The 21,807-nt window shown below is 38.9% G+C and overlaps 1 protein-coding gene and 1 long non-coding RNA gene across 5 annotated transcripts in view; both read right to left on the bottom strand.

Annotated features, from left to right (window-relative positions):
• The window catches only part of LOC138743323 (uncharacterized), a 31,487-nt gene extending 22,018 nt beyond the window's left edge, over nt 1-9,469 (bottom strand). The window contains exon 1 of the long non-coding RNA XR_011344814.1: nt 9,317-9,469. This is a non-coding gene — a long non-coding RNA (uncharacterized lncRNA). The remainder of the gene's footprint in view (nt 1-9,316) is intronic.
• A 917-nt stretch (nt 9,470-10,386) lies between these two features.
• LOC138743324 (methylsterol monooxygenase 1-like) overlaps nt 10,387-21,807 on the bottom strand; it is a 29,142-nt gene continuing 17,721 nt past the window's right edge. Inside the window, exons 6-8 of one of the 4 annotated variants that reach the window (XM_069898492.1) lie at nt 21,030-21,167; nt 17,329-17,506; nt 10,387-10,869 (exon numbers count right to left, since the gene is read on the bottom strand). In XM_069898492.1, the coding sequence (XP_069754593.1) occupies nt 21,093-21,167 (75 nt within the window). In that variant the 3' untranslated portion in view covers nt 10,387-10,869; nt 17,329-17,506; nt 21,030-21,092. Of the gene's footprint in view, nt 10,870-12,520; nt 12,802-17,328; nt 17,507-21,029; nt 21,168-21,807 lie in introns of those variants that run through there. The other 3 variants (XM_069898491.1, XM_069898497.1, XM_069898495.1) reach the window with 3 other exon arrangements.

Consider the following 21,807-nt stretch of genomic DNA (forward strand, 5'->3'; position numbering starts at 1 on the left):
CCGTGCTTTCTGTACCACCATACATTTCTTTGTCTTGGTATTTTAAATAACGAACCAAGAATGCCCTCGGTGTTTGTCTTGGAAGTGCTTTTCTTCTCAGAGCTCTATGAGCCCGATCCAATTCCAAGCCTTCAGGAAAAAGCTCTTTACCCAACACCTCTGGGATCCAATGCTTAAAAAATTTTATAGGATCGGAACCTTCAATGTCTTCTGGAAGACCAACTATTTTCACATTACTCCTTCGGCTTTAATTTTCCAACAAATCAATCTTCTTCAATAAGTCTCTTCTTTGAATCCCCCAATCTACAAAAGAACCTTCCACTTTTTGCATTTTTTCTCTATTACGTTCCACCTGATTTTGACACTCAGAAAAGATTATTTCAATGTTCTTAAAATTATCTTGCACATTATCAACTGATTTTATACATCTATTAATATCACTCTTAACTACAGTCATTTCCTGTTTCATAGTTGACATTTCATCACACAAGGTATTCATTTTTATTTTCATCTCCATAAATCCTTAATTCATCTGAGTTGATATTTGTTTTGACATATTGTACATTTGACAAGCAATCCCTTCCAAAACGTGAACACTGAATCAATTCCAGATTCCACCTCCACTTTTTGAGGTCTACCTCCTTTAACTACAGGCTCCTCCTCCTGGACAAATTCCAATATGGTAAGTTTCTCTTCTTACTCAGTCATCGTAAATCCTTTAGCTGAACAGCTGCGGGTCTGGACACACGACACCGGCACCCCGACCTCTTCGGGATATTAACGTTCAGGCACCCCCACAGCCCATACTTTGTCCAGCAATTCTCGGACCCAGGATGCCCCACGCAAGCCAGGCAAAGCCGCCAGACGTGCAGGAGCATCCTCCGACGCTACACTGCGCGTCCTCAGGCCACCCAGCAAGATCACGGGTTCCCTTGTCGGCCGTGCCACCCGCATGCACGGCTTCACGTGAACGCGGGTAGGCAACGGCCGAACTCACCAAAGTGTCGGCGCCATCTTGCGGAGGCAGGATCGGCGCCGAGGTCAAACTCAAACAGGCTGGAGTCCTCTAAGGCTTGGAGGCTTCCAATGAGGATTCCATGGATTCAGCTATGCAGGTAGGCCTCAGTTCTTCTGCACTTTTGTATGGTAATTTTTTCTGAAGTTGAGGTTTAGATTTTTTTCACATTAGTTGCCATAATAAAACATTGTTATTTAAACAACTATAAATATTGTTTTTAACCACTTTTATGCTTTTTTAAAAACTGGGTATTTAGTAATCCAGCTGGGGAAAGGTGCAATACACATTTTTCTTCTACGCCATCTTGCCACGACCCCACTAATCACATTGTCAAATTGGAAATCAATCAATGATAGATTTCAAAGACTGGGAGCTATCAATTACTAACTCTCCAGGGTCATTAGTAGGTGAGTGCTCCATGATTTTCACATCAAAAACAGAGTGAAACTTGAGTAAACAAAGAGAAGCGGGAGGAACTCAGTGGATTAGGCTGCATTCCTGAAGAAAAATGGACAGGTAATGTTACAGAACTAGAGGTTTAACTCACAAAAAGGATTTGAACAAAGAGGCAATCAATAACATTGACTTATTACTTCTATCCACAGTTGCTGCCTTGCCCAGAGTCCCTCCAGCTTCTTGTTGCTTTCTCCACATACGTATCAAAATGAAGGGTCAAAATTAAGGATTAAATAAACAAGTTAAAGAAATTAACTCAATTAACTTGGGGAAGCATGGTTCATATAGTGGTTAGCACAACGCTGTTACAGTACCATCAATCGAGACCTAGGTTTAAATCCCACACTGTCTGTAAGGAGTTTGTACGATCTACCTGTGTCTGCATGAGTTTCTTCCAGTGGCTCCATTTTCCTTCCACCATTCAAAATATACCAGGATTATAGGTTAATTTGGTGTAATTGAGTGGCACAGATGGCTGCAGAACACAAATTTAAAAATCCAAAAGCATGAATTTAAAATGCAGCACCTGCCAGGGAAGGAACTCTCCGTACTGGCCCTCTCTTAATCACTATTCAGGCAACCCACAAAGCAAAAGGACAATGAATGATTGACTTAACAATATCAGACAATTTAAAAATTGAAATGCTATACAGAACTGCAAATAAATGCAATGCTGGTGGAACTGATTTATCAAGGCGTGAAGCGAAAAGCATGCAAAGCCAATGGGTATCAAGGATCACCAATTTCTACAATGAATTGGCTGCAGAAAATTATTTTGAGCTCAGAAAGGTGAAGTAAATTATCTGTAATTCAGAGATGAGAACTACATAAAATGCTAAGAGCTAACAATGCATTAATAAGAGATAGTCAGTATGTCTATTCTCTTGTTAAAGGATCTGTGTGAACTGGTGATCACAGCAAACAAAATGCAAATTATTTTTCCTCTGTGCTCACTACTTTTGTCTCCCTAGAACTTTAAACAGATATGACTTTTTGCTTTTCCAGTTCTGGTGAAACGGTTTGACCTGGAATCCATTTATTTCCACGCTAATCCAATCTAATGAGCACTTCTAGCAATCTATTGTTTTGTTGCAAATTATACTTGCTTAGTTCAAAAGATAAGCAAATTAAGCATATATTCACCAATCCAAAACTCACATAATCCAGTAATAAAGCTGACTAGTACTTTAATTGAAAAATACAAGAGTTCCCTCCATTTGCAACAGACCCATTTAATTACAGAATCATCATTTTCCATGAAACATTTGAGAAATGATAAACTTATAAAAGTACAGAGAAATAAGTTGTAGAAGCTAAAGGCTACTCCTGGAAAAGCTGACAATACTGAAAACTGAATTAAATTGTAGTCACATAAAAATATTAAGTCTGTGCAAAAAAAAATTAAAAGACTAATTGCAGTAAAATCCCCATTATCTGGCACCTAAAGGGATCGCAAATGCTGAAAATGCAAATTTTCCAACTGGCTAAAACTCACTCTTATAATACCTAATACACCATTTATAAGACAAAAGTCGGCAAAATGTAATTTGAAAATTGCTTTCAGTACTGTCATCTAATCTCCATAATTTACAAAATTTTAATTTGAAACCCTGATGCTGGCACCATTGCCAGCACAACACACTTAAAATAGTGGGGTTAAAGGAAGGAATGGAAGGGAGAAAACCCATAGTCTTCTTTCAACACGAGCTTCCAGACACTTTGGGGAAGGAAAGCTTGAGGGAAATCAGTGGAGATCAAGAAGGCACATCGGTTCTTCTTTGCGCACCTGGGCCCCAGACAAAGCTCACGCTTGGAAGTGGTGGAGGTACTGCGGCACTAGGACTGAAAAATTTTTTTTTAAAAGAGTTGCAGTCATGGGGACAAAAGCAAGGGGTGGTCCTTTGGAGCTGGAGGGCAATAACATGTTTTTTAAATCCTTATATCAGTTGGACCTTCCTGCGTCAAAGGAAGGAATTGGAACCACTGAAAAGGGGGACAAAGGAAAAGGGGTATGATTGTGTAATCAGATACCCGGCAAACCTGAAAATAGTAATGCTGGGAGGAGGGAGGAAAAGTTTACAAATTTTGAGCTTCTTTTGGGTTTGAGGAAACAACTGGCAATAAGTAATAACAACAGGAATAATCCTCATGAAATAATGAACGGGTGTAAAAGTGGAAAGGGGGAGAAATATAATGAGGAAAATGGCCTTGGAGACTCAGGGAAGGTGGGTGGAGAGGAGATGGGTGCAAAAGGCACAACCTTTAAAATAGAGGGGAATGGTGATGACGTGGAGAATTCAGTGGGGGGACATCTGTGAAGGGATGGAGAGGGAGAATGTATGGGGTGGTAAGTAAATTTAATAGCAGGTTGTAAGGGGTTGGGGTTTGTTGTTGTATCTTGTGTTAGTTTTGCTTTTTTTCTTTTTTGTTGAACTTTTTTTCTTATCTGTCCTTTTTGGGTTTGTGTCCTCATTTTTGTTTTATCTTCCCAGAGTTTGCCACGGGCCTGGTGGGCTGGAGCAGACAGCTGAAGGAAAAATGTTGGACGAACAATGGACACAGGGTGGTGGAGGTATGGGGGAAACACGAGCCTGAGAGTCTCTGGACCAATGGCTAAAAGTATAAATTACGTTCGTTTTAATGTTAATAGTTTAAACAGGATGAGGAAGAGAAAAAGAATCTTGGCACACATTAAAAAATGGGAGCAGATCTGGCCTTTCTCCAAGACACACATTTGGATAAGTCAGTGAATTGGTCCTCTTGAGTAGAAATGGAATTGCAATTCTCCAAGAAAACTTCTATGTTGGTAATTTTAGGATTTTTTTTAACCATTTTCCTTTTCCAAATTAACACATAATCCATTAATGAGAAATAGGCTGAGAATTTGGGCTCAATTTAGGAAATTCTTCAGAATGAATGGTTTTTCACTGGCTAGTCCTATTATAGATAACCATCTTTTTCAATACTCTTTGTTGGATGCAGGTTTCAAGGAATGGCATGAAATAGGTATTCAAAATATGAACTCAAATTGAGATAATTTTGCCTCTTTTGGACAATTATCAGTTAAATTTAATCTTTCCAATAGACACTTTTTTTTTAGATATTTATTTTTGTGGTGTTTTTTAACATCATGTATTTATAATAATTTATTGGATTTAAATTCCATTCCCATGGCTGGGATGAAGAGCAATTGGGAAAAAGATTTGAACTTAACATTTTCAGATGAAGATTGGTACTCTACTCTCAGTTTAATTAATGATTCCTCATTTTGTGAGAGACACTGCTTGTTACAATTTAAGGTAGTACACAGAAATCATAAATCCAAACTTAAATTATCTTGTTTTTATGCAGATACAGTACAACTCCGATTATCTGAAATGGTTGGGACTGGGCCCATTTCGGATAATTTTTTTTTCAGAGGACTGGTAATTTTTAAAAAACAGTTCAGTAGCAACAGCAGGTGTTTAAACAATGACAAACAACAAGGTGAGGCTTTTAAAGCATTAAAATATTTAATTCTCACCCAAAAAAATGCTGGGCACCTTTGATCACTGTCACTTCCCCACCGAGGCCCCATTCATGCCGGGAGCCAGAGAGTCCCACTCCTCCCTGGGAGCTTGAGAGTCCCACTCCTGCCTGGGAGCTTGAGGACCCCACTGCCGCCGATGTGTCCAGTCAATTTGGCTCCGAAAATGTTTTTTGGATAAATGAGGATTAGATAATTGAGTTGTACTGTATTGATCCATTATGTGAGAAATGTAACAAGTTTGAAGCTTCTCTGATCCACATATTTTGGGAGTGTCCCAATTTTAAAGAGATTCTGGAAAGACATTTTCCAAACTTTATCAATGATTCTTAAGATCAATTTGGAACCTTTTCTGATAATTGCTTTATTTGGCTTTTCTTGTGATTCAGATAAACTTATATCAGCATCTCAGGAAAAAGTTTTAGCTTTTACCACATTGATAGCCAGACAAGCAATTTTATTGAAATGGAAAGATGATTCACCCCCTGCTTATACACAGTGGTTATATGACATAATGTCCTATTTAAGTTTAGAGAAAAATCACATATAAAATGAAAGATAGAAAGTGTCAATTTATGAAATTGTGGGCCCATTCTTAAAATCTTTTTTTTTATAATTGAAAGAATTAACAATTATTGTATGTTCCAAAGGTTCATTACCTGTTATCCAGGGTCACAGGTTTCTTCCACATTATTAATTTTTTAAAATTAATTTACTAGATATCCTTGATTTGAGGGAGGTGATAATTAGATTTACCATAGTTTTAGATTTTTTTCTTTTATTTTATACAAGTTATTTTAACAAATGGGTTTAACATGGTTGCATAGATCATTTCAATTAAATGTTTTTGAGGTATAAGCAATTATTGATGTAATTTGATCTACTTTTTTCTCATTGGCTTTTTTTTTGTGCTTGCTTACCTGTATACAAATGAATTATTATGTAATTGTCAATTCTGTATTTATGCTTATATGTTGACCTCAATAAAAATATTCTAAAAAGAAGTGGTGATTCAGGAATGTGTGAATCACATTTCCATCATGATGACAGAGATTCAGAGATATTAAAAGCAAGGATAGGCTGCATAAGACAAATGTAACATTGCAAATACCAGTGTGAATCAAGCTAATTACCAGAGTATCATAGGATAAGTGAAAATGAAAATAAAGCAAAGTGGACACTCTAAATGTGAATTTAAAACTGCCTTGCAGGCATGCAAAAGGTAGAGCATTAAGGAAAGACAAGAGAAATTACATTAGATGCATCCATCTTCGCCATAAAGTAATGGATTAGATAGCTGAGGCAGTGGACACATTGAAAATTTTAGAAAAGGTGGCAAGTCACAAGTCCAGATGGAATGCAGCCTAAAATTTTGAGGGATGCACAGGAAGATGGCTAGTGTTGTGAACAGAGCAACGCTGTTACAGTGCTAGCTACTGAGGTTTGAATCTGGTGCTGTCTGTAAGGAGATTGTATGTGTTTCCTCCAGGTGTTCCGGTTTCCTCCACTGTTCAAAACTTAACAGGGTGTAGGTCTATTGGGGGTAATTGGGCAGCATGGGCTCATGGGCTGGAAGGGTCTGTTACTGTACTGTATGTCTAATTTTTTTAAAAATCACAGAGGCATATCTGGTGATTTTTCAGCAATCTTGATATGGGAATAGTATAATAGTTTTTCACCAAAAGAGTGTAATCACATGCACAGTAATCACTAGTCACTAACCTCAGGGGTTAAAAGCTTTTAGAAACATTGATCCAACATTAGTTATGAACCATTAAAATGGATAATTAAAGCAAGGGCTTATTAAGAAAAGAACATGTTTAATCAATTTGACAGATGGAGGCTACAAGAAGTTTTGATTAGAAGCCACTTAACAGGCTTATCAGCAAAGTTGAAAGCACATTGAGTTTATGAAATAACTTTTGGCTCACAGAGAATTATAGTGAATGGAAGGTGAAAAGTAGTTCCACCTACTACAACCCAAAAGAATTTGTAAAACAGAACTTAAGTAAAAGTGCCACGTTACAGCACCATATCATGAAAGGGTGCCCCCACCTACAGTTTTGAAGCATAGTGGGACTTCGCCTCAGAATTCTTCCTTTTAATATTTTTCCAGGTGAACAAATGAAAATTGATCTTTTGCAAAGTACACTGTGATTAAATGTATAATAAGTTAATAATACTGCCTGAGAAATTAGGTCAGACACCTTAACTAGTTCATCTCTCATTCATAGCAACTTAGATGAAATTTTATCCTGTTGTTCAATTCATACTAGTTGCAGCTCTAATTTAAAGAGCAACTCATACAATTTGCACAAACTTCTACAATCTTCCATAGAGAACCCTGGTGATTTCCCAACTCAGAACCTACTCCTGTTAACCCAGAGACTCGGAATTAAAATGAGACAAAAGAGATTGTTGATGTAATCTTGAGCAAAAAATAACAAAGTGCTGGAGGTACTTATCATGAGGTTGGCTGACTACCCTGGCACCAGTCTCTCCCAGGCTGTGATGAATACTAGTCAATGAAATACAAATCCTGATGCAGAGTCTCTGGAACAAACTGCTAGAGGAAACTGCAGAAGGCAATACAATTCTGACAACATTTGGATAGATCTATGGATAGAAAGGGCTGAATGCCTCCATAGATTTGCCTGACCTACCACGTTTCTCCAGCAGTTGATTCCTTTACTCAGAGTTTAAAATGTGCTGTTCCTATAGGGCAAACTGCACCAAGGGATGGGGACTTCTCTGGATGTGCTTCAGGGACCATTCAATTGCCCACACCACCTTCTGAATATACAGCTTCATGGTTTATGCACACTGCCTAGTTCAGGGAGGCAGCCATTCCTATTCTACTGCTGAGGATACTTAGCAAAACGTCTGTGTAGAACCAAGATAAATGACTGCAACTGCAAGAGGACTTGTGTTCAAATGCAAAAGAGGTTTTTCACTGATATCAGCACATTTCAAATCAAAAATGCATTTGTTAGTCACCATTGAGGATGACAACTAGTTTCAATATATTGACAAGATGGTTTAGCATCCATTTGGTGCAGGTCAAGAGGAAAAACAACTACTGCAGACATCTAATGGAACACTGAAGAGAAAAATTGTGCTCGGAGATCTTTTGATGTATCTTGATGTTTAGTTGACTGGAACCCATCACAACCTGTAACACCTGATGGCAGAATCATCAACCAAACTCTGCTCATTCACTTTAGACAACAGAGGAGTCAGGGTGCTTTGCTACATCTGAATGGAGCAGAGTCTGTGTCTTGATGGATGTCAGCATGGACAGCTTTATTTGTTGAAGATTTGCAAGTGGAATTGAACTCTGTAAATGTCTGGCATTAGGATGCCACAGTTATTTTAATTATTAGACTAATAATCCAGCAGCCTGGAGTGTTGTGTATAAGCCTGCTCTTCCGGACATCATGACAGCCACCCCACCCCACCCCACCCCATACGTATATATCTCTGTATGTCAGTAGCCATGTTAGTCTGATGGTATTAAGGAATGAGAAAAGCACCATGTCTCCGAATTCTCATTGCGTAAGTGCATACACAACAGTGGCGACGAGAAACGAAATGATGGGATGAGACTAGCAATCCAAAACTAAAGTGTAGGTCTCAGAATACATCTGTGTAATTTAAATTCAATTAGCATTGAAACCTCTCGATTACACCTAACATTCTTTCTCAACCATTGAAGCAAGTGGGCTGATAGTGCAATCTCCATTTGGAGTCAAGGTCTGCAGGTGATGTGTTTGGGAAGAGGTTGGGAGAGGGAAATGCATTTGTGTCCACGAAGTGTTGATTATGTAACCCGTGGGATAGATTAGCTAATAATATAATTAAAAAATTTAAATCCAAATACCATAAATAGGAAACAATGGTATTAGATTAGCAATATGATAAAAAAATTAAATCTAAATACCATAAATAGGAAACAAATACAGAAAATGCCAGAAAGACGAAATCTGCTTCACTCTCTATAGATGCCGTATTGCCTGTTGAGTGTTTCCAGAATGTTCTATTCTCATTATAACTATAATAGTGTACAATGCGCGACTGGATTCAGGTAAAGTTTTCAAACACCCAATGCTCCAGGAAGTCAGAACCCGGATTTGAAATAGAGTGGAATTGCGACTGAGGTTAGTTAATTCGCTGGCGGCGGTGGACAGGGGCCGGGGGAATAAGGCTCTCACGGGGCGTCGCGACACGCCTTCGTTTCACCAGTGCTGTCGGCATCCTGATTGGACCACGAACAGTACTAATGCCCCTCACTGCGACGTTCCCATCCAAAGACTCACCACCAGCCTGACTTCAACTCCATCGTCGCGCTCGCTCCTTCTCAGTTCCTCGCCAGCCGCCATGTTTGTTTCCCCGCCGCCTCGTGAAGCACGTGTCGCCGTCTCCCTCCGGCCGAGGTCGAACGCAGCTGCGAGCTGGGGCAGGGCCTGCGCCCCGCCCCGCGCCTGCGCATCGTCCGCTTCGACCCAAGACTCGCGGACGAATATTTTGATTTATTTGGAATTATGAATCAAACATGAGCCGAGTGTGCTTTAACATGAGCTATCCTATCAGAGCATGCAGGAATTGATTTAACAAATATTCTGCAGTTCAATCAAGAATATATTCTTTTTAAATATTTTGGCCCTTGTAGCCCGTGCCACACCTTTTACATGCTTTGTCCCATGAACTGCACCCAGCCCATAGCCCCCCCCCCCCCCTCCATACCGCTCCCATCCATGAACCTGTCCAAATTCTTGTTTGGGGTTCAAATTGAATCTGCATTCACCATCTCAGCTGGCAGTTCGTTCAACACTCCCCCCATTCTGTGTGAAGAAGTTCCCCTTAAACATACCCTCTCACTCTTAGCCCATGTCCTCTGGTTTGTATCTCACTTACCCATAATGGAAAATTCCAATCTACATTTATTCTGTCTTATCAAATCTCCCCTCTTTCTTCAATGCTCCAGGGAAATAAAGTCCTAACTTCAGTTCCTGAAGTCTGGGTATCATCCCAGTTAATCTTTCTATATTATTGATATATTTCTTGCTGGAGAGCAGGCTTGATTTTGCTCTGGACAAAATATTAGTATTATAATCTTGTGTGATTCTCCACTCAAATAAAGCTATCAACAAAATCAGATGTGAAGAATTTACCGTGGCCATGCTGTCTGTCCCCTGCAGAAAGATTGAATTGATACAGTCAATTGCAGTTGTTGCATAGTCTTTGTGTAGTAATATACTTTGCTTGTTTTTTACAATTTCATGTTCAGTTTACTTCTTGGTTATGTTACATCATTGTTAAATTAAAATACAGGTACAGTATCCGAAATGCTTTGGACCAGATGTTGTTTGGTTTTTTTTTTCAATTTTTGATTTTCAGAATAATGGAACTAAGCTGAATACCCGTATAGCAATTAGATAACAACAACAAACAACAGCAGGCTTTTTGAGCACCAATATGTCGTCACAAGTTGAAAATTCACATTTAATAATGTTTAGTACTTATCAAAAAAGTTTCCAAAAGAAGATAAATGAAGCACCAAACACAACCCTCCCCACCGTTGCCGCCGGTGTCCGCTCCTCCTCTGGAGTCCGAGGTATTCACTCCTGCCCAAGAGCCCAAGGCAACTTCTTTGATGTGGACGGCGTTGCACCCGATGTTGAGAATGGACTCACCAACTCCGGCTGCGGCCAATGCTAAAGACTTGGACCCAGTTCCATTTGTCATCTTCCTGGCCAGAAGCAAAGATTTTGTTTTGCACCAGAGCTCTGTTGCTACCAAACTGGCAGCAACAGACTGTCAGAGCCCACATGGTCAACTCAGGTGGTGAATATTTTCAACTTGTGACGTCCTGTGGGCACAAAAAAAATGTTGATTTTGGATATTTTTGGAACTTTGGATGCGGGGTACTTAGGGCTGGTGCTCTTCTTTGGCTTGGCTTCGTGGACGAAGATTTATGGAGGGGGTAAAAAGTCCACGTCAGCTGCAGGCTCGTTTGTGGATGACAAGTCCGATGCGGGACAGGCAGACACGGTTGCAGCGCAAAATTGGTTGGTTGGGGTTGGGTGTTGGGCTGGTGCTACCACTAGGTGAACTAGGCATCTGTCTAGGGTGCAGACCTCAGAGGGGCGTGTCCCCTGATCTGTTAGCTGGCTGGGCATGCCATCTTTATTCTTTTGCGCATGTTCGAGTGCTGGCTAGCATATGTACTGTGGATTTGAGAACCATGGCCAGCAGGCACATGTGTGGTGGGCCTGCAGACAGGGGAATGTTTAGCACAGATATGCTCAAGTGCATATTTCTGGCGTAATCGGCAGAAGCCACAGCAGTTCAAACAATGTCGAGTGGAGAATTGGGTGGTGGGTTTTGAAGGTAGGTTGGAACAGAAGGTGGGCCAGTTGACATAGGCCTTTGATTATGGGAGGGACCTACTTCCCCTGGTGGAGGAAAAGGTGGGATCCCTTTGCTTAGTAAAGAATATTGATATTATAAATAGTCAAGGAGGGATCCTTTTGTACAAAATATTAATATTTAAAGATACATAAAATATTAATGCAGATGAAATAAATGCAGGTAAGTGAAACCAACTTATGTTTGATTTGTTATATGTATCTTGTTGTGGTGACTGCACAAACAAATAAAAATATCAAGTATCTTTTCCCACTCTTCTCACAATTGCCACAATGCTTACCATGCACACACATCGCGTGGGAACGAGTAATCGTGTCTGCCTTGCTATCAAGCAGTAGCGCAATAGAACCTGTCTTCCCCTATCAGTATCTTTCTGCTTATATGTTTGTTGTGAAATCAATATCTGTGTTGAGTCTGCGGAGTACCCACACACACTTAAGACACAACACATCTCTTTATTAAATTTCAGGAAACTTGGCTTCGACAGCAGATAAATGCTATCACTTTGAGTAGTCAGGCCTGTGAGTAGTTTCAATGGTTGTTGATATAAGATATAACGTTTTAAATGTTTCAATATTAGCTTTGGTTTTTAGTGATGTATTTTGCATTTTATACACTCTTGTTTTTATCTTTTGTTAACTGTTAATGCATAATACTTTTTAAGCTAATATATTTTAATAAATATAATAGAGCTGCAAAGTTTGTGAAAATCTTTGAGGTCAGTAAATTTTGCCTTATTCTTGCAATTCATTTTTTGTATGAAACATCTGTTTTTGAAAATTGAAGTTGGCAATTTTTGGGGGGTTTGCAAGTAAGTTGGCCTTGCCTAGGGCCCATTTGCCATGATGATGTTGTCAATCATATATACTGTGTACTGGGGGAATCATTAAACAAATGATTGAAGCATCACGTCTCCACATGCAGTTCTTTCTGAACATCAAATACATGACACTCAACCTGTAGCATATTTGAAAATACAGTACCAATGTATGCAATCTGTTTATAAGCTTAAAGATGTTTTATTAAGTTGTAGCTGCATAGATTTTATTGTCATAGATAATACTTAAATCAATGCATTTTGTCTATAAAATTATTATACTCAATTATCTATGAAAGCACAATGAATCTGTGAGTAAAGGATCCAGACAGCCATGTAATTTAAACACATTGAGAGGCCAACAGAATCTATCAAATAGAGTTAAAGCATACATTAATTATGTATGGTGCAATTATAATTTTAAAACGTTTTTATTCAGACTTTTTTTTGCCAGGTAATGCTTGTATCTTTAGGCTCCCAGTAAGTCATTGTATTTCAAAATTTTGCATTTCTTGCTTATTGTTTTCAATGTGGTTGAGTGATTCATCTTTGTAACTGAAAGAAAACACCAGAGATACTAATTCAGGTGTCTGAGTGATTGCTCATTAAGGAAGTATGTCTCAATTTAAAAAGACCCTCTATTAGACACAATGTTTTAGCAAGGAGCACTTTACATAATCAAGTGGTCATGTTAGAGATGTTTGAAGACCATTATTAACCATTAAGGCAGAGGTTTCTGAATTGCAATTAGCTGTTTGAGAAGTTCTTCCTGCTGCAACAAAAAAAAAGGAAGTTCTGGATAGATGAGCAAAATGAGAAAGAGAAGAAAATAGAAAAGCAACAGAGTAGAAACTTGGTCCCTGTGGCATTCGCTACATTAGAAATGTCACCCAGCAGAATACAAAGGATAAAAGTTCCATTATATGGTGGAAAATTCTGAATTTAATACATTCTTGAGGCTGTTTGAGCTTTTGCATGTCACAGGCCTGTTATCGTTTCTGGGGATAACACCTGTAAATGTTTGATATTCATTTGCCATCAGTGATACAAAAGGTGATTATCCCTGAGAGTTTTGAGCCAATCAATTGATGATCATGTGTTTAGAATCTTTTCTGATTGTTGGCTCCTGTTTGTGGCGGTGTTATTAGCTAGCTTGTGGAAGTTGGTTACCATGGCTTGAAACCATGAGCTTACATGAGAATTCAAGAAGAATCATCTCAAGCAAAATAAATCTAATCAAAACCTGTGGATTTATGTAGAAACACAAGAAATGCTGGAGGAACTTAGCAGATCTCACAGCATTCATAATCGGTAAGGATGTATAACTGACGTTTTGGGCCTGAGCCCTTCTTCAAGGTATGAATAAAAGCAGGCAGGTGCCTAAATTAAGAGGCTGGGGAGAAGGAAAGAAAGAGCAGGAGGAGGAGCACAGACCAACAGACAAAAGGTGATAACACCAGACAACAAAAATTTTACTTCCTGAACACATTTAGGTGTATTTTATGTATTTCAAGCTGCTGATCATGAAAATCACCTTAAAAATTTCCTATCATGTACTGTTTTCAGATATATCCTATTTTTGTGATTTCCAGTCTTATTTTAAGTCTACTAGTATATTGGTGTTTTGGCCAGTCCAAGCATATCTGGACATATAGTCTGTGCAGGTGCTATGCAAATGTTGTTATGCAAATGTTGCTATGCAAATGCTTCGTTAGGATAGATGCAAACAGGCTATAAAAGCAGCTCACATAATCCAGATGCTGTACATTACATTGATAGAGATTGAATGCATACTGATACACATGTTCTTCAAAATAGCATTCATTGTTGCCTGGAAGATTCAGTGCAGCAGAAATGTTTTGTCACTGTCACAACAGCTGCAATACATTCTGTTACATTTGTGGAAAGTATATGATTAAAACTCAAAGATGCAGCATGACTGCACTTATTAAAAAACCTATGAGCTCTGGTTGGGTTGTATAATTGATAACCAAGACAAACCTTGGGCTCCTCACATTTGTTGTGTAACATGTGCAGTCAAACTGAGAATTTGGCTCAGAGGTACTTGGAAGTCAATGCCAATGCTAAATTCAATAAAAGTGAATTTAATGTTTCTTTAAAGACCTGCATGGTACAGAAAATCTGAAATTGTCCTTCTGTTTGGCTTGAAGTTGTCTATCATAAACCCCAATTTTTTTTGGAAGCAAACCTTTTGGAAAAAATTATTGCATGTGGATAGAACATGAACATGGAGAGGAATTGATCGGAGTAGGGGGTAGCTCTGTGAATGCAGAGCTGGAGGAAAGGAGAAAAAAGGAAAAGGAGAGAGAGCTAGAGGAAAGGAGAAAATGGATGGATGGGGATCGATGTTAATGTCATTCAGTTGGTGGGTGCCCATTTTGCCAGTGGTCTTATTTTGGCAGTGCATGAGACCATGGACAGACATTTTGGTATGGAAATGGGGCAGGGAATTGAAATAGGTGGCCACTGGAAGATCCATGCTATTACAGCGGCAGAGCCAAAGTGCTCAACAAAGCGATCTTCCAGTCTACATCCAGCCTCTCCGGATGCAGTAGATGACCTCTGCAGATTCACAAGTGAAATGTTGCTTCATTTGGGAGGGTAGATTGAGGTCCTAAACGCTGGTGAGGGAGGAGGTGTGGGCGCAAGTGTAGCACTTCCTGTGGTCACATAGGAAGGAGTCAAGGAGGCAATGGTAGAAAGGGGAAAGGGAGTCACAGAGGGAGTGAACCTTATGGAAGGTGGAAAGGGGAGTTGTGGCATCATGTAGTGGGAGGGGAGGATTTGTGTTGAATTCTTTCTTGTTTTAAGAAACATACAGAGAAAGAAGCCACTAAGCTCACAGCAAAATAACCGCTGCAGGCTCTTAGAAATAAGATTTCTTTTTCAATTCCTATCAAGAAGGGTTTTCAACAGGCTGAACTCAGAACTCACAACCCATCTTCAAAATGAGGTTTCAGCAAACTGCCAGCTTGCCATGACTGCAGAAACCAGTTCTCTCTCTCTCTCTCTCTCTCTCTCTGTATGCTTGCAAAACCATATGACCTTCTAAGAACAGCAAACTGAAACCAGACTGATTGCGAGACCGGACCCAATCTTCTGAGTTCGTTCATCTGTTGCTTTCAAAACAATAATCCATTTTTCCACAACATGTTCAATTAACACCTACTTGTGAAGTCTCTATAGGCATTCTTCAAAGTTTTTGCAAAGACATTTAGAGCCTGGAGTGTCTGGTTTGAGCAGAGATCTGTTTTGTGAAGTGTTTGTGTTTGACCTACACTAAAGAAAAAACCCACAATCTATCTTCTCCAAAAACATATCTATATACAATATAAAATATAATCTGTTACAATATATACAATGATGAATTGCACTTTCCCTCCAATATCTGAATGATAATGAGTTTAGCTGCTGTTCCATATGAACCTTGGTTTGTCTCTGAAAAGTTAGAAATACACAAGTCAGCAGGAGGAAAGTAGAATTTTCTTTGCCTGCTAGCATTCTAAGGGTTAAAAAAGAATGCCTGTTTTCTTTATTGATATGAAATTCATATGAATCAATTTAAATAAATCAGATTCTATGATTTAGAAATGAGGAAATAGAAATCAATTATTACAATAAATTTGATTAAATGAAATTCTAAGTGATTTAAATGTAGAAAGGTCAAACATATGTGTCCTTATTATAAATTTAATTTAGACCTTTTTTTAAAAAATTTTAAAAGAACCAGTATATTTGATAGTTTTTCTTTTAACTGCCTTTGGCTACCTGCCATTTCTATTAAATTTAATTATTAACTTCAATCTATCATTTTTCATGTCTGTTCTGTTAAGTCCAAAAGCATTTCTCTAAACCTTTGTTGATGCTATTACATTTCATCATCTCTCCTGTGGTCTGTTAAATTTTTCAGGCTGACAACTACTCGGTTAAATTGCTTATGGTTGTCATATAATAAAATAAAAGTGGCATTTGATAAATATGCTTCTAAATATAAAAGCAAAGTCCAAATTTACAACATAACATTGCAATAACAAACCAAAAGATCTTCAATTCAATCATTTGAGGAATGAAGATAACAAAAATGGATTTTTTTAAAAACCTTTGCAGAAATACTCCAATTTGAATTAACTAGAGAAAGTTGAATGGTGCATTTTCGGAAATATCGCCTACTAATGGATCACTTGAAGGTCAGCTGGCTATGGCTTCACACAGGTGAAGGGGTCAATGCCTAGGAAAAACAATTTAACCGTCTCTGAGTACATCTCATAGAGATGTGTCTCTGGATCAATAGCCTTGTAAAAGCATGACAGCCCTTGAGGCAACCACATCATCTGTCACCAAACTCTCAAATTCCTGTAACTTTTAGCAAATAGTCCCAAAGTCTATAAATGGGATAACTTGGAGGCATTGAGGAGCTTCTGGCAAAATAGGTGGATAGACTGATTAATCTTTACCCACTTCTCATAACTTCCATTTGTGAGTGTGTCTATTGCGGGAATTGCAACCGAAACACCAATTATTTGGATTCAATGAATGGACATTTCATTGGAAAAACAATCTAGCTGGACCGAGCTAGTAATTCTTTCAGGTTATTTGAACATGTCGATTTGAAAGCATGTTTAGTGCAGACTTGAGTGCATAGATTAAGAGCATGTTCAATCTCTTTGTATCATTAATAAAAAGAATTGTACTGGTTCCTGAATAATTCTATGTTGCAGTTTTCTTCATACTGATTACTACAGTTTTGAGTTTTTTTAAGCAATTCGGACAGTTTTAGATCTTCTCACAGGTCTTTTTAAGGTAAGTGCTTCTGAGAGATAAAATACCAATAGATTTGTACTTTTCCCTGCATTTATTTTAAAACTTTCCTGCAGAAATTATACCTATCTGTTTTGTGTCCGTACTTAACCTGCAAATATCTACTTCCTAAGGGCTTCCTGCTCCAGAATATTCTAGTTGATGGTATAAAATTTGCATGTTTGCATAAGAAAGAGGTGCAAAACCATAACAGAAGTACAAAAAATAGAGAGAATAAATATTATAGTAAAATAATTTTCTTACCTCATACTTAGGATGTCAGTTGCACAAACTGTAATGAGAGGAGACGTACTACAAATAACTGTAGGGGAATTCCATTCAGTAACAGATGCAAGGAAATTACAAATGGAGCTGAATTATTTTGAATACATGTCCATTTTTACATTTAGCTCCAATATTGATGCTGATGTGGCTTTACTCACTAAAAGAAATGACAAGCTATCATGAATAATGGAAGTGATATGTACATTTCTCATGAAATTTAATGGTCAGAGCACTGTGATTAAGAATCTTTCTGTGATCTTGTCACCCAAGGACTTCTCCACCACACCTCCTGCAGCAAACTATCCTAAATGAAAAATAAATTGAACTCCTGAAACTCCTTGCAACCAGTGAAAAATTGCCTGAGGAAACTCTTAAAAGGAATTTAGTTGCTTGATCTTTTTTTCTGGGAATAATATGTCAGATGTAGTAAATTCAGGGTTGGCAAGATAACACATAAAAGATAAGGAAAAAAATTGCATGTGTGATGGGAAGATGCCAAATAGTGTTTACTTGGCTCCACAGAAATTATAATTGTATTTCTATTCCGCACTTGGCTACAAATGGTTTTAAAAAGCCACTGATGGCTTCTTTAACAGGCCATTTAAAGCCTGTAGAGCCAACTGTAGTCAGACTGGATGGTTGGAACTCGAAGGGGATCTCTGTGGACCCACAGCAACAGTGGCATTAAGGCAGCTCTGGCAGTGCCTCCATTTTGTTTAATTCTACCTCTGTAGTCTAGGCCTTAAACTTAAAGGTCTGTCCTACTTTCAATGCAGGCAGAAAATCATGCTTTTGTTAGCAACCTATGACTGCCAATCCATTGTGTGGGGGTAAACACAGGAGGTAATTGTGGTTATTTTCTGAATCTAAGGGATTTTTTAAAATATAAAAATCATTGAGAATGGTGCACTCTGCCATCAAGTGGAAAGTTATTTCTATTGCAATCATATCATCAGGTGAAGGCATTTTTGTTTAAATTTAAACCTTTTGAATTCCATGTTCCTGTTTTCAAGGACTACCAACAAGCACGTATACTCCCATGTCCTGGTTTTCAGGGACTACTAACAAGTGCATATACTCCATGTCCACGTTTTCTGGAACTCGTTTTATACCCAACAACCAGCTGGTTCATACTGGTGTTCATTCTGTCATTTACCCATGGACCCAGTTAGGAGTATATATTGTAAATGGTTAAAAATGGCCAGAGTCTATAGGGTTAAATTTAGACATACAGCACAGTAACAAGCCATGTTGGCCCATGAGCCTGAGCCACCAAATTATACCCAACTGACCTACAATTTGAACTGTCTGAGGAAACTGGAGCATCCACACAGACATGGGGAGAATGTATAAACTCCTTACAGACAATGATAGAATCGAACTCTGGTCGCTGGAGCTGTAATAGTGTTGCGTTAACTGCTAAGCTAACAGTGCCACTCACTATTTTAATCAGCAATAACGCAATTAATTGCCTCATTAAGAAACAAATACATCACCCAGAGGATTCATGGACATATAGCCTAATAAAAATTAATTCTTTAGGAAGTACATGCAAAATCTTTGATAGAGATTTATCAGGGTCTCAATGTTGAATAGTGAAGAAGGGCCATATATTATGGGAATTTCAACAGCATTGGACATGGTGGAACAAGGATGAATTGTGTGTTAAAGGCAAAGGAGAGTGATGGGCCTCGTGAAGGTTTGACTGTGATGCAATAAAGGGGTATAGGCTTAAAATGGCAGTACTGGGGGTTGAATCATCAAAGTCAGGAGAAAGTTCCAGGATTTAAACCAGTGATTTTCAAACTTTTTCTTTCCACTCACATGTTATTTGAAGTAATCCCTATGCCATTGGCACTTTGTGATTAAGGTGGTATGTGAGCGGAAAGAAAAACTTGAAAACCATTGTTTTAATTGTACCTAAATTGACTCGTTATGTGCACAGTTTCATGACTCCAAAGGAAATGGGCCAATGACAATTTTTCTCAAGCATATTTCAGTAACATTTGGGTCTAGAGCAGTAGTTCTCGACCTTTCCCCCCACTCACATAACACTTTAAATAATCCCTTACTAATCACAGACCACCTATGGCAAAGGGAATACTTAAGGTGGTATGTGAGTGGAAAGAAAAAGTTTGAAAACCACTGATTTAAACCCAACAACAAGAAAGGATGGGCAATATATTTCCAAGTAAAGATGATGAGTGACTTTGAAAAGAACTTGCAGCTGGTGATGGTCCATTGCTTTTGTCCTTCTTTGCAGAATTGGATGTGAATTTGAGAAATGCTGTCAGAGTATCTGGGTGTCTGAAGTGCATTTTATAATTCGAACAGACTGAAGCCACTATGTGCCAGTGGTTGAAGGGAAGAATATTTAGGACGAAGGTTGGGGTACCATATTCAAGGTGCCTGATTAGTACTGTATGGTGTTAAGCTTCTTAAGAATTCTCCTTGCTGAACTCATCCAGGCAAGGCACACTGCCTTATAGATTGTGGATTGTGATGTTAGGGGAGTGTTGGAGATGGCTGGGATATTGATGATGGTTAGTGAGTGAAATGCTTTTGTTGGACATGGACATCACCTGGCACTTTTGTGGCATTAATGTTATCTGAATTTTGTCTAGATCTTGCTGTAAGCAGGCGTGGGCTGCTTCATTTGCAGCTGATGATGCTTGAATCTGTGGCGCAGCCCTGATGAACCCCTGAAATGTCTTCCTAGGGCTGGGATAACCATAAACATCTCCTTTGAGTAGGGTGTGACTCCAGCATTTGGAGCATTATCCTTTTTTGATGCATATAATTAGCTTTATTAAGGTGCCTTGATGCCACTCTCATCTAGATGTCTTTGGAAGGAAAAATTATATCAAATTATTATTTAAAAGGTAAAAGGTTGCCCCATGCTGTTGCACAGAGGGACTTGGAAGTGCTTGTGCATGAACTACAAAAGGTTGGCAAAAGGTTAGCAAGAAGGCAAATGGAATGTTGGCCTTTGCTCAAAGGAATGAATTTGAGAAGAGGGAGGTTCTGCTGAACAATGTACTGATGAGGCCGCAGCTGGAATACCACATGTAGTTCTGCCCTCCTTACCTAGTAGAATGAGAGCCCCTTTTTCACCTGGATCCCACTAAATCGACCGTTCAGTGTCCCCCGAATAGAAATCATGTTTTTACTGCTCATACTTGACCACTCTTAACTGGGACACTGCACGCGTTCAGATTTGCAAGGAGCCATCCCCGGGGTTAGGACTGTTCTACGTTCTACCAGTGACGTCATGAGTGATGGTCGACCTACCCTAAATCCTGACCAATGTATTATGATCTTGTATTTGAACAAAATTAATCATGCCTAATTATAACATAATTAAGCTTTACGTAGAGCACAGTATGAGCTCTTCAGCTCCTGTTTTTGTTGTGCCGACCTATATAAATCTTTACAAAGGACTGTAGACAATTTTTAAAACAGCGTGGGAGTTAGTAGTGTTATCGCACACAATTTATAAAGACTATGGGGAAAAAGCAATGGCGGACCTGCCCTCCCAGAATTCTGTGCAACAGAGAAAGGGCTGCATACACTGAGCACTCATGGGGAGGTTTCTCTGCTGCATGAAATTCTGGAAGGGATAGACAAGATAGAGGCAGGAAAGTTGTTTCCATTGATAGCTGAGAACTCAAGGACATTACCTCAAGATTCAAGATAACTTCAATAGGGTGGCATTGTCAGCATAGCAGTTAGTGCACCAGCGATCAGGACCGGGGTTTGAATCCCACGCTCTCTATAAGTGGTTTGTACATTCTTCCCATGTCTGCATGGATTTCCTCCTGCCATTAAAACACATCAGGGGTGTAGGTTAATTGCATGTAATTGGGTGGCAAAAATTGCAGCAAAACACCACAGAGGCAGAAAATCTAAACCAAGGTTCAGGGGAATATATTTAGGATGGAAATGAAGAGGAACTGCTTTTCACAGAATGCAATGAATCTGAAAAATTCACTACCAAGGAAACAGAGGCTGCCTCATTAAAAATATTTAAGACACATAGATTTTAGCATAGTAGGGGAATTAATGGATATGGGGAAAGGCAGATAGGTGGAGCTGAATCCATGGCCAGATTAGCCATGACCTTATTGATTTGTGGAGCAGGCCTACTTCTGCTCTGAATTCTTAGGTTTATCATCCACAAGTAGCTGGATTGTATTGGCTACACAGGGTCAAGTAGAAATGGTGCATAGCAGAGGAAAAGATAAACTGGTTTACATCAGAAACTAAACATTACTTCACTTGCTTTTTTCCTGAGAACATCTGTTCCCAATTTATTCTCCTCATTTCCTGCCTAACCCCATCATACGAACCAAACCCTATTTAAACACTACCATTTGGTTGATTCCTATCCTTGTGCATAGCCATTCTATATTGTGGTCACTTTCATTAGAATGCTTCCCCTGACCAGGTTCATTACCC

This window comes from Narcine bancroftii, chromosome 9, assembly GCF_036971445.1.
Source record: "Narcine bancroftii isolate sNarBan1 chromosome 9, sNarBan1.hap1, whole genome shotgun sequence".
Lineage (NCBI taxonomy): Eukaryota > Metazoa > Chordata > Chondrichthyes > Torpediniformes > Narcinidae > Narcine > Narcine bancroftii.